This window comes from Ochotona princeps, chromosome 5 (genome assembly GCF_030435755.1).
Source record: "Ochotona princeps isolate mOchPri1 chromosome 5, mOchPri1.hap1, whole genome shotgun sequence".
NCBI classification, from domain to species: Eukaryota; Metazoa; Chordata; class Mammalia; order Lagomorpha; family Ochotonidae; genus Ochotona; species Ochotona princeps.
The window spans coordinates 55,479,219-55,491,488 of record NC_080836.1 but is presented as its reverse complement, the minus strand read 5'-3'; the positions used below and the strand labels follow the sequence as shown (position 1 = coordinate 55,491,488).

The following is a 12,270-nucleotide window of genomic DNA, read 5'->3' as shown; positions in this document are numbered from 1 at the left end:
TAGTCCCAGAACCAATTTGTAGACTCCTAATAAAGAATATAAAATCGCTGTTTCCAAAGGGTCAGTCGGCTGCCAAGCCTTCCACCAGGGTTGCTGACCTGCTGGCAAGTGGGCATGATGAACACAGATACACTTCCGACTGAGAAATTTTTTTTATTCTAAATATTTGTTCAAATGGTACCAGACAATTTGAAATCAATAAACTGTGTCGAGTGGCGAGGGCTTGCCGCTGAGAAATGACTAACGTGTGTGTGTGGTGCCACGCCACCGGGCGGCCTGACTCTACCCATGAAGGACGATTTGCGGTCTGAATCCTTTACATCAAATACAAACACCAGCCACGGTTACAACTGTTCAAAACTACTCTCTCAACTAGTTCAGACCGAGGGGACTACGAGGTGAAAAGCGCCCCCCACCCCCACCCCAAGGCCTGCGAGCTCGCGGTTTCTAAGCTCGGCTGGAGAAATCTACAAATATACACATAAATACATGAAGGACGAGGATAAATAATCAGGGGGGAAACGAAAGGACTCGCTTCAAATAATAAATACAGGTTGTTGAGTCCGATGCAATCCTGACGGGGCGAGAAGGAGCGTATAAGTTAGAGGTCTCCAAAACCAAGCCAGACACTCGCTACTGGGGTCGCTCCGCAGGCGGCGCGCCGCTGCCGGCTCTCCAACTTACCTTCGGGACATCATTACCAGATTAGAGTCCCTTGGTCCGCAGGCTATGGCACCGTCAGGCTTACAGGGGAGGATCCTTGCGGCGGATTTACGGCGATCCACCTGGAGGAGGACGTGCCTCAGACGGGCGGGTGGTGGCCCGGTCGCCTGCTCCTGTGCCGTTGCAGGCCCGGGACCCCGGTAGCAGCAACGCAGGCCAGGCCCGAGCAGGAGTGGGGGAGGAATGGCGGGGGTAGGGGGTCTCCCTTTCCCCCCACCCCCAGTCCCCCGGGGGGCCGCCGCCAAAGCCAGAGAGGTAATACGCCGCGAGCTGGGGCCCACGGCGGCCGCTACAGATGTGTCAGTTTGGGGGCCTCGGGCAGGCGTCCCTGAGACGAGTGATGGGCCGAGAGATCTGTGTAGGTGGGGTGAGGGTCACACGGTCCGTGGTGGTGGTTGCCGGGAATCTGCGCGGCGCAACTGTAGTCCACGCTGGCTGAGGACGGATGCGAGAGGTGGCCCAGGTTGAAGACGGGCCCCGACGCCGGCGCCATGGAGTCGACAAAGTTGCCGCCCACGTACACCGGGCTGCCCTGAAGGTTGGCGCTAGCGAAGCCACCGCCGTTACTCGCCATGGGATGGGGCTCGAACTCGGGCGCCGCGTAGCGCTTCTGCTGCGGCAGGCAGCTGCTGAGCGGCGCCGTGTAGGCGGCCAGGCCGTACATGTTGGGCTGTGACTTGGCGAAAGCGGGTGGCGAGGGCGCATCGTAGGCCAGGCCAGGCACCGGCGGCAGCTGGCCCGAGTAGGCCACGTGGCCCGCCGCGCCGCCGAGCGGAGGGCTGCGCTCGGGGGACTGGCCGGCCGGCGAGTGCAGGATGCCTTTGGCCTTCTGGTCCTTCTTGTACTTCATGCGCCGGTTCTGGAACCAGATCTTGATCTGGCGTTCCGTGAGATTCAGCAGGTTGGCCATCTCCACGCGGCGCGGCCGGCATAAGTAGCGGTTGAAGTGGAACTCCTTCTCCAACTCCACTAGCTGGGCGCTGGTGTATGCCGTGCGCACCCGCTTGGACGCCGGGCCGGGTGGGCTCTTGTCCTCGCAACTGTCTCCTGCGGGGGAAGAGAGAGAGAGAGAGAGAGAGAGAGAGAGAGAGAGAGAGAGAGAGAATTGCTGAGTCAGGAGAGACGGGGTGGGAGCCCCCTGGCGAGGGGTGCATCCTTGGTTTCCTCTTCCCCCACCCTTTCCTCCTCCAATTCTGGTTGAGACTGATGAGGGACAGGTGAGAGGTGAGGTTCCCACAGGGTACCAAGTCTGCCCAAGCCTACCCATTAGCCACACCTAGAGCCTCCGTCTGCCTCCTGAAGCCCCGTTGACTCTGCCCTCCCTCTCCCTTCCAGCCTAGACCACATCACTTCTACTCAGCCTACAGGCCCAGGACTCAGATGCTGGCCTGAGGCTGGTAAGCTGGGTAGGCCTCCCTTGCTCCCTCCCTCAAAGCAAGACCCTACTTCTTTGAACACTCCTCCTGGTCTCTGCCGTTCTGTGAGGGGAGGGGTGGGCGGATGCAGCTCCAGCTAGCCTTGTTTAGAGGCTGGCTCTTGGACAGAGCACCCTAGGGAGCAAAGAATCTCAGTAAGTATCTTGGCATCTCCAGCCAGCTGCACCCCGAAGGCAGAAAAATGGTAAACAAACAAGCAAAAAATAACTCCGCTGGAGTTCTGGGGTGTGGGAGGGGGGTAGGAGAGCAGGCTCTAGGCGTCCTGAGTGTTGCAGTGCTGGGAGCGGCAACCTCAGCCCTGGCTTCTGCCACCTCGCCTCTGCCTGTCCACTCCCTCACTGCGAAGACAAATGGCTTTCTCCTGGGAGGGAGGACCTGAGTCCGCAGCTGAGGAGGGAGGGGCAGAAGGAGCTTTCAGCCTGGCAAACACTGTCCCCCCCAACACCCACCCCAGGAGCTGCAGCCCCAGAGAGCATCTGGTAAACCAAGGACTAGACAACAGGCCACATCCCACCTCTGACTAGCTCTGGACGAGGCAGCAAGTTCAGAAATCACACTGGAGAACACAAGGCCAGCAAGCGTCAGGAACACAGCAGCTGGCATTAAGAGAAGGAGCAGAGCTGCTGGCCATGCCCATATTCCTCCTCCACACACTCGGAAAGCCTCCTCCACTCTAGGCTCTCCCCTTTCAAGCAAAGAAGTCCAAGACTCTCCTGTTTCCCAAAACATCCTTGTCTCCTGAATGGATCTGCTGGCGTGGGGAGAATTAGGCTGGAGTGCTCCCAGGGGTCCCCTGATTACACCCCACAGGTTCTGGAGTCAGGCTAGCTGGGTATGGATGCCACCATTCTGCCACTTTTTAGTTATGTGCTGTTGAGCAGGTTGCTGGTCATCTTTAACAGCTGTCTCATCTGTACATTTGGGAATGTGATATACCTACCCCAAAGGTTTCTTTGGAAGATTAAATAATGCTTGTAAAACCTTTAGCATGACTCTACTTAGTACTCCTTAGGCTATAATCCCTATTAATTTAAAGGAGTGGGGTCCAAGTTGTTTGACACACCTAAACACTGGGTGTGGAAATGATTATACTTTCTACAAACTTTGAAGCACTGCTGGGTGCAAGAGGAACTGAGCTCGGGAGAACAAACACTAGATCACTCTAAGGAAGAGCTCTCTGCTAATTATGGAGACCTGCCCAGAAATGGCATCAACAGTCTGCAAGGGAAGTGGGCACCCTGTCACTACAAGGGACAGTTAAGGACACCATTGAGGAAAGGAAGGGCCTTTCCACCTGAGTTGGAGTTTAGGCATAGGGCCTCCAAGGTTACACTTTCCGCTCTGAACTTTTTTGGTCCTGGGATGACTAGAGCTCCCTAGAGTCTGCAGGGACCTTGGTCCAGAGGCCCAGACCTGAGCCCCCTCCCACAGCTACCTCCTCCGGTGGCACAGCTGCTCTTCTGCTTGGAGTTCTGCCGAGATTCCTTCATCCAGGGGAAGATTTGCTTGCTGATGGTAGCTGAAGAGTTGGAAGCATTGGGCCCACCTTTGGCCTTCTTGGCAGGCACTCCACCTCCAGGATTGGTGGGTGAGGATGGAGGCAGGGTTGGGGGTGGAGGCGGGGGTGGAGGGGGCTGCTGCTCTGAGTTCAGCCCAGGAGGCTGGCTGCCACCTCCCCCACCCTGGCTGTTGCCAGTACCAGGCCGCATGCAGCTGCCATTGAGTTCAGCCCCCTTGTGGGCTGGGGCTCGGAGTGGTGTGGAGCTCTGGAGAGAGCAGGCAGAACCTGGGTAATCAGTATCCAGAGAATTTGCAGCAGCAGGGGGAGGATAGGGCTGATGTGGGGTGCTGTAGCCATAAGTGTCACTGGCTTTGCCATAGCCATAGCCTCCGAACAGTCCTGGGTTTTCATAGTAAGCAGCCTTCTGCATCGTGCACTCCGGAAGCTCCAGGGCCTGCTGACCCTGCTCAAATAACATTGACCACCACGGTAGGTATCCTTTACACCACCTCCAAGGTCTGCTAAATCCCCAGAGATCTGGCGTAGCCTCCTGCCTCCAGGTGACCTGCTGAAAAGGAAAGTGGGAGGCCCAGCAAGATCAGTCACTATATAAGGACTAACACCCATGCTCCCTGCTTCCCACCCACCTTGCATTAGAGGGTTAGGAACACTATTGGATCTGAACCCTTGGAAAAGTCGCAAGGAATGTCTCCTAAATGTTTAACTTAACCTGGAGGAGGGGCTTCCACTCCACCCCAGAAGCCATTTTGTTTCTCCAAAACCATCAGTTTTGCCTTTGAACCTTCACATGCAAGCACTTAAGGCCTCAAGTGTTGTACAGGCTGATTCTCCCACTAAGCTGTGAGCTCCCTGCAGGTGCAGGTAGGAACTGTGCCTTGTTCATTTGTGTGTTCATAACATCCCTCAACAGTGGTCTGCTGGTCATAAGTGCAGTAAAATGTTTGATAAATGAGTGAATGAGCAATTGAATGTCAGTCAATGATGGGGTCATCTCAGGATTTTGATGGGCAAAAGCAAGCTCTGGAACCCTCTTCTCCCAAAAGCCAGCACTCTCTCTCTCAAAAAAAAAAAAATAGTATCTCCCCACCTGGCTTCAAAATCCCAGCATCTTTCAGGAAAACCCAGATGGTTCACTTGGTGATGACAAGCTGAGCTCTGTGGGTTGGCAACCGTGAAATCTACAATGTAAAAAACTGGGAGATAAAAACCAAGAAGAGCACTTAATGACTCAGACTTATTTTAAGGGTAAAAAACATTTATTCTCTTTCATTCTCATTTTTCTAGCCACTTCCCTATGTCCTGCAGCTACCTCAGAGATGGTTACCCTTGGAAATAGGTAATGGAGATTTGGAATTTGAAAGCTATGCAATTTGGGTGAGTCCAAGAAGGCTTTAATAACTTTATAATCATTTTCACCATGGATCTGTTGTATGAATAAATAGATACTACTGTTGACCTCTACCCTGGATCATCTCTTTCACCCCACCTCCTACCCAATCCACAACCAATGAGAGAAAGTCTCATGACATGATGAATGAACCCAGAGTGAGAAGAAGAAAAAAATCCCAGGAAAGTTCTCCCCCTTTTGTGTCCCTTGACTCTTGATGGGGGCTTTCTTCATCACCCTCCCTCCCTGCTTTTCCTAAAAGACTCCCAAGAAGTTAAAGTGTAACTCATACCATTCAATCACTTTTGTCTATTTGATAAAGAAAACCCACAGGTCAGCTCTCTGGTTTGAGTTCTTGATTTTGTTTGTTTCAGGCAATTTTTCCTTCTCAGAAATTCTTCCTAGCTTCCAATGTGCTCATCGTGATGAACCAAATCATTCAGACAGTGTATAGGATGGAATGGATTTGACCACAGTGCCAAAACTACTTCTTCGCTCATTTTCTCTCAACTTTCACCAAACAGCTTAACATGAAATTTAAAAAGTCTTCAGATTGCCCTGCATTTGGTAATGCTATGTTGCCCATTGTATTTTAGAACAGAAGTGAGTGTGACATTTATCCTAATGAGAGACAGACCCTTCTCAGTGGGATACAATAAGATCTCAGGTTATGAGAATGTCATTTCTGTTCTTAAATGTGAACTGGACTGAATCTTTCCATTCCTTGTCTCTATAATTCTCTGTTAAAATTCCTGCATAACAAATGATCAGCTGTATCCTCATCCTTGTGACTAATGTCTGCCCCCAGGCCTAAGGACAAGGCACCCTGAGGTTGGGGAGGTGTGGGGACTTTTCTGGAATCTTCCTTCCAATCTTGACCCACAAAATGTTTAAGGGTCAACTCAGACACCAGAATCTGCTGCTGTTCTCATTCCATTTACAACTGTGGAAGCAAAACATCCCCATCCTACCTCCCATGTTGACCAAGTTTATCTTGGTGGGTGGACCAGACACAGTAAAATGGCTTTTTTAAGGGACTCAGTGAGTCCTGGGACAATACTTGTTTTTACACATACGTGTATGTTTGTTCCACTGCACATTCCTGGAAAAAGCTTTGTGTTTCCATCCCGAAACTATAAATACTGGGTAGCGTCCCCAGTAACCACAGTCTGTTCTCCCTCTGGTTTGCATGTCTTCACCAATGGCCATGCACAGTGGATGATGACCCCTGCAAAGCAGAGGCAGCCCCAGCACTGACCTCACTGAGGAGGGCCTTAAAGCCCCCTCCCCGAAATACTGTACCCCAAGAAGCCACCCCACTTCAAACAAAACCTGGGAATTTTGTTATGACCCTGGTAAAAGGCTTATTTCTTTCCAGAAATCCCTACTCCTTGTGAACTTTGCTTGAACCTAAAAAGCAGGAACGGGTCATAAATCATTTGGACAATGGTCAACTGTTCAGTGGTTCATCTTTTCGATCACTCCCCCCCCCCTTTTTTTAAGGCTTTCTTTTCTCACCCTTTGGTACCGTTGCTGCAGGACCCAAATGCCTTGGGGTGAAGATGAGCCTGGGGTGGGGGAGGGGTCGCAGAGCCAGACTTGGCATTCCCCCCTTAAGCCGAGTCCTTAGATACCCTTTTCTCTTCCCCTCTGCACTCCTACTCTCCATCCCCCCCCCCCGCCACACACACACACACACACACACACACACACACACACACACCCCTGTCGGGGGCCCAAGGCTTCCCTAAACTCCACCAGCGCCGGCGCCACCCCCTGCTCCTCACGGGGAAGGAGCTCCAGACGGATCCGGCTCCTTTATTTTCCTCCAGGTCCCAGGAAGTTGCCCAACTCTGTTAGGAGGTGCAGCCACAGGCCGGAATAGCCGGCCAAACGGTCTCCCGCCTGTAGGAAGGCATCCCGGGAGCCACCAGCGCCCCTCTCCCAGCCACCCTGCCGCCGCTGAAGCCACGGAGCCCTGATACTTGCTCACTGCACTTAATTCTGCCCGGGATCAATACCTAATATGATACCGAATAAATAAAAGGCGCTCACAGCGGCCGGAGGACGGGGTTATTAAGCAGCTGGAGCTCTCACGGTGCATATCAATGCACCTGTCATTGTGGTTTGTAACAAAATTTATGACTGCGACCGCGGCGGCAGTAAACGCTTCAGTAAGGAATGAAAAGAAAAACACTTCCCAAGGCCCAGCACTTTTCAGAAGTGGAAAGCAGACTCGCCGGCGTAGGAGGCAGTGCAACGAAAGAATTCCCTACTCCGCACTTTTCCCGCTGGCGCGCCCTGCGAGCCGCGGGATTATATAAAGTGGCCAGCACGGGCGCTGCCAGCAGCTCTGCTCGGCGGCCCGACGCGGGACTGGACGCGCGCCGCCTCACCGCGGACCGAGGACCTTGCTGCCCGCTGTGGCCTGAGTCGCCGGGAAGCCCGACAGAGTCGCTGGCCGGTCGGGGTGTGCGTCGGCGGGGAGGGGACGCCAGCCTCCGGCCGGGCCATGTGGCCAGCGCCGCGACGCTAGTGGACCGGTGGCGCGTTGAAGAAGGGCGAAGGCTGCGGAGCGCCCGTTGGGTGGCTTTCCTCGACATTCTCTCCGATTCTGGTTGGCCTGAGCTTCTCTAATCCTGTTCTGCCTACACGTGGGATTCCCCAGCCCACGGATTTTTCTGGCGGCGAGCTAGGCACCCTTGTTCATTGACTGGACCCGAGTCGCGAGTCTCCGCTCCCCGCCGGCTTCACTACTTTGGGATTCCTTTTCGGGTGTGCTCCAGAGGGGATTTATTTTCTTCCAATCTTATCCCTCAGCCTCTCTTGCCCTATGGGAAGCCCCCCGGACGCTCCTTCTAAATCACTGCTCTTTAGCCCAGATGACTCAATACTGTAATACACTCTGCATTTAAGGCACCGGGCTCACCCCATTAAAGTGCCATAAATTTGCAGGCCGATGATCGGTTATCATGTAATGGGGGCCCGCGGTTCACACTGAGGCATCCACTTCAAAGCTGCCCTTTGTTTTACATCTTGATGTATGAATCCTGAGATGGCTACCTCGCCAGTTTCATAGGACAAATGGAAATGTAGTGGAAATGATTATGATTTTTTTAAATCACACCCACTCACCACGATTATGCATGTGTGTGTTCTCTTGAATTTTGTCTCTAACTCTCTTTGTAGGCGCTCCGGTTTCTTTTGATACACTGTGGAGGAGGATCTGGAACAAAATGGGAAAACTCAGTAACAACAGCAGCGTCTTCCTCACAAAGGCTAGCTAAGTGGACAGCCCTCACCTCCCCATACACCGCCAGGGTGTCATACCAGTGTGACTATCTTACTTGGTTCCCACAGCCATTCTAGACTCCTCTTCTCTCTCAACCTCCCACAAAGAAGTCTCGTGGGTTTCTGGGGAGCAGGGGCACTAAACACCCAGTATCCTTCCTGGCAGGAAAAGGGGAGAGCCCAGACTCCAGGAAAGCCCCAGCCCTCCTACCTAGGCTGAGCCCCCCTGGAAGCCAGTTCCCTATCCCCAAGCATCCACCAAGCTCTAAATGTACCTAGTCCCAGGTCCGGGGGTCTGCAGCCCACTCTCAAGGAAAAGAAGAGTAGGACTGTGTAGAACTGAGGCAGGAAGGAGTTGGTTTACAGTCTGGGACCCCAGCTAAGGGACCTGGGTGTATGGATGGGGGCAGTAAACCGCAGGAAGGGGGTCCTGCTCCCACATAATCCCAGAGAATGAGCACCCAGCGCATTGTCAGCCTGGGCTGCCCACCCGTGGGTCAAAATCGGCCTGCAAACTGCCTAAGAAACAAGCATCCTTTCAAGCACCTCCAACCAAAAACCCAGACCAAGTTGCCCACTGCTGCCACAAACCACTCAGCAGGTGCCCGCCCCCTGGTTAGGTGAAAGGAGAGGCTCAGTTCCCTTCCTGTGCAATTTGTCCACTGGGTAGTTTGCAAACACTTAAACGACACCCGGGAAAGCCCCACACAAAGTGTTCCGAGCTTCTAAAGACCAGAGCACACAGCCATAAGCCTTTGAAGTGACCTTTGGCTCTCGTTGCAATAACTCACCCCTTAATGAGCACCCAACGGAAGCGCCTCGGAGAGATCCCAGCCCGGTAGGACTCCCAACTTCTTCAGCTTCCCAGTTGGCCAGGCCCCAGGAAGGGGCAAGACACCAGCCTCGGGTCTCCAGTCAGCTTGGCTGGGCCAGGCCCTGAAGGTAGTGTGGTGGAGGTGCCAGGTACCCGGACCTCAGGCCGGTGGGTCCCAAAACCACTTTAGATAATACATTCACGTGGGCGGATGTCAAATTCTACTGCTTGATTATTTTTAATTTTGAAAAGGGATTCCTTAGAAGTAGGAGCATTCCCAGAAAGAAGAGCTCAAATTGGGAGGTCACCCAGGGCCACCATCCTGCGACACCTCTTGGTTTAATTTTTTTTTTTTTACCTACCACGGGGAAACAGGGTAAGTTTGTGCCTAGGCATTTTGGGTTGCATGGTACATTCGAGCCCAGGCTTGAGAAAGAGAAAGGACACAGGACTCCAAGTTGGCCAAAGTTGAGCTAAAAGAGCCCCCACTGTCTTTTGCCAGTTCCCAATTCCTCCCATTCTCCATCCTGCATGGGGTCCAACTCTGATCTCCCACTTTCCCAGAATGGTGGGCTTAACCCAGCTGGCTTTGGATGGCCAGCCCTACTATCCTGCCCACATCCAGAAGCAGACAGAGCTGGAAGGGACCCTGTCCCTGGAAGAGCTGGTTCCAGGCACCCCCGGCCTTATACTCCACCTCCCCAGCAGCACCCCAGTAAGATTCTTTAGGATTGGACCAGTGTGGAGCCTTGGTGGGGTTTATTGAAATTTTCGGGGGGAAGTTATAAGTGAGTGCTCCATGGGGCCAAATGAAATGCTGCTTGCAGTAATTGGATTCAGCTGACTAAGCTGGCAGGCGCGCAGCTCCAAGGCAGCCAGAAAAGAAAAATGTCCAGCTCGAGTTTAAGTTCTGATGGAGCCAGGCATGGGCAGGCCATTGACAAAATAACTTCACTGCTCTCCTTTGATTGTGAAGCCCCTTTCCCGCTGAGGGCCCGGCCCAAACTAGACTAAGGGAGAGTACTCCTTGCTTTGGGGGTTCCTTCCCCAGGGCAGTCCAGTGTTGCCTTGGATGTGAAGCCACTCATTCTGTTTTTGGCAAGAAAAGACCCAGCTGAATCGTCCTCTTTTGGGGCAGCCAGGAGCAAGTAAACAAAAGGATAGATGGGATGCAGAAACCATATTTGAGCTTTCCCTATAGTTTCCTTAGGGAGAAAGACTAAAAAATCCATAAGCTTTTTCTGGGGTGCTATTGCAGTCCAAACCCCAGATTGGTGAGGAACAGTGTGCAGGAGTGTCCTAAATTCTTCCCTGAAGTTTGGTTGATTTTTTTTGTTTATTTTTGTTTTTGATGAGGGGGGACACATTAGTTAGCATTTTAACCTCCCAAGAAAAAAAGACTAAGCCATCTTCAAGAAGTAAAGGCTGTGTGTGTGTGTGTGTGTGTGTGTTTGTGTGTAGAGCTCACTCCCCAAACAATGCAGGGAGCTGGCTGGCCACCGAGTTTATTTTAAATACAAATAAATCAGTACTCCCGTGCCCAGCCCGGCAGCCCAAGACACAGAATTAATATGACGCTCCATCTTACTTTGGCAGTGACAGTGCAAAAAAAAAAAGTTTTTATTCATTTTAATTTCAGCCCATTCTCCTATCTGCACATTTACCTCCCCCCCAAAAAAAACACTTTCTCCAGCCCCCAAACCCTCACCGCACTGCCTCTTCAAGCTGCCACCATCAACCCCAATGCCACCGGCCACCCTCCAAGCCTGGCAAGGTAACATCTGTCCTCCTAACCTTTTGGTAGGCGGGGAGTATCCCCACAAAGCGCTCCCCTTCACGATTAATCACCGTCTTCTATGTATATGTTGAAGTGTATCTAGGTCTACGCGGACTGCCTCACCAATTGGCAATAATCAAGATCACAGATTACACAAAATAAATCATATTTAGTATCCCACTTAGGGCAGCAAGCAGCCCCGTGCCCAAAGATTTCCATTTTGTCATGCAATTGCTTACCTGGATCCCAATTTATCATAAACCTGGTGTCCTCGGCCTCAGAGTAGGCGCCAGTGGGGGGCAGAGCTAGCCTGCCCTCTTTGTCTGCAAACAGCACTGTCCCAACCCTGGTCTTGCGCGCTCACAGACGCGGCCATATACCCGAGCACACGGAATTCCCGGTAGAACGGAACCAGGCTGAGAGGTTCAACTACCAATAAACGCAGGAGGAACCAGTCCGTAATCCCCGAGCTGGCTTCGCCCGCGCCACGCGCGGGTCGGTCCGCCCGCCTGCCTGTCCGCTCCCAGGCCCAGAGCGACGGCCACCGCGCCCCCACCTCCTCCTGGGTTCCTGCCCAGCCCTCCCAGGCTCCCCAGAGCTCGGGGTTTGTTTTGCTTTCGGAACTTGGTCCTTTCTGGATTCGGAGAGAGCCCCGGAAACCCCCTCATAGTAGGGAAATTCAAACGCTGCCTTCAAATGCGAGCATATTTGTTCACGTGACCCCGAGGGAAGCTTGTACTGATTGAGGCTGAAACTTTCACGCCATTCAGCCCCGGAGCACAGCCAGGCCTGGGGGCTGGGAGGAGGGGAGCAGGAGGCGTGGGAGCTGAACCCCTTCCCTGGGGCAGACACCACGGGTGGGTGTGGGGTAGAAGAAAGACCCCCATCTCTCAGCCTGGGACAGATCCAGCCCCAACCTGGCCTTCCCCAATGAGGTGGGGGTTTGAGAACTGCTCCCTCCCGCTCCACGACCTCCGACCCCTGTCCGGCCTTCTGCCAAACTGGTCCCGGGATTGGAAAATGTGGAGGCCGGCTCTCAACCAGGTGTGTCTGAAGAGGATTGGGGAGCAGCGGTGGCCCAGGGTTCCGCTACCTCCGCTAGCTCCTGGCGGCGCTCAATGCTCCACATCCTCTCCAAACCGGACCAGAAGCGCTCCCCGCCGCCTAAGCGACACCTCGCGCTCCCGCCCGGGTGAGGCGGTGGTACATTTCAGCTCCATTTCTACCTTGGAAGCCTGATCACCTGGAGGTGGGGAGGGGAAGCCCCCCACCCCACTCCCTGGGGACAGGCCGCTTTCCGCAGACCCAGCAGCCGCGCCG

The 12,270-nt window shown here is 53.5% G+C and overlaps 1 protein-coding gene across 2 annotated transcripts; it reads right to left on the bottom strand.

Moving 5' to 3' along the window:
* Positions 1 to 940: 940 nt before the first annotated feature.
* HOXD3 (homeobox D3) lies at positions 941 to 12,270 on the bottom strand. 2 transcript variants are annotated; one of them, XM_058664667.1, is made up of 5 exons: positions 11,190 to 12,270; positions 8,204 to 8,294; positions 4,769 to 4,874; positions 3,595 to 4,228; positions 941 to 1,770 (listed from the first exon to the last, which is right to left on the bottom strand). In XM_058664667.1, exons 4-5 carry the CDS (start codon positions 4,136 to 4,138, stop codon positions 1,013 to 1,015), a joined length of 1,302 nt encoding a protein of 433 aa, XP_058520650.1. In that variant the 5' UTR covers positions 4,139 to 4,228; positions 4,769 to 4,874; positions 8,204 to 8,294; positions 11,190 to 12,270; the 3' UTR covers positions 941 to 1,012. The 2 variants fall into 2 exon arrangements, with proteins under 2 accessions (XP_058520650.1, XP_058520651.1); XM_058664668.1 differs by lacking the exon at positions 11,190 to 12,270 and having other exon boundaries at positions 8,204 to 8,409.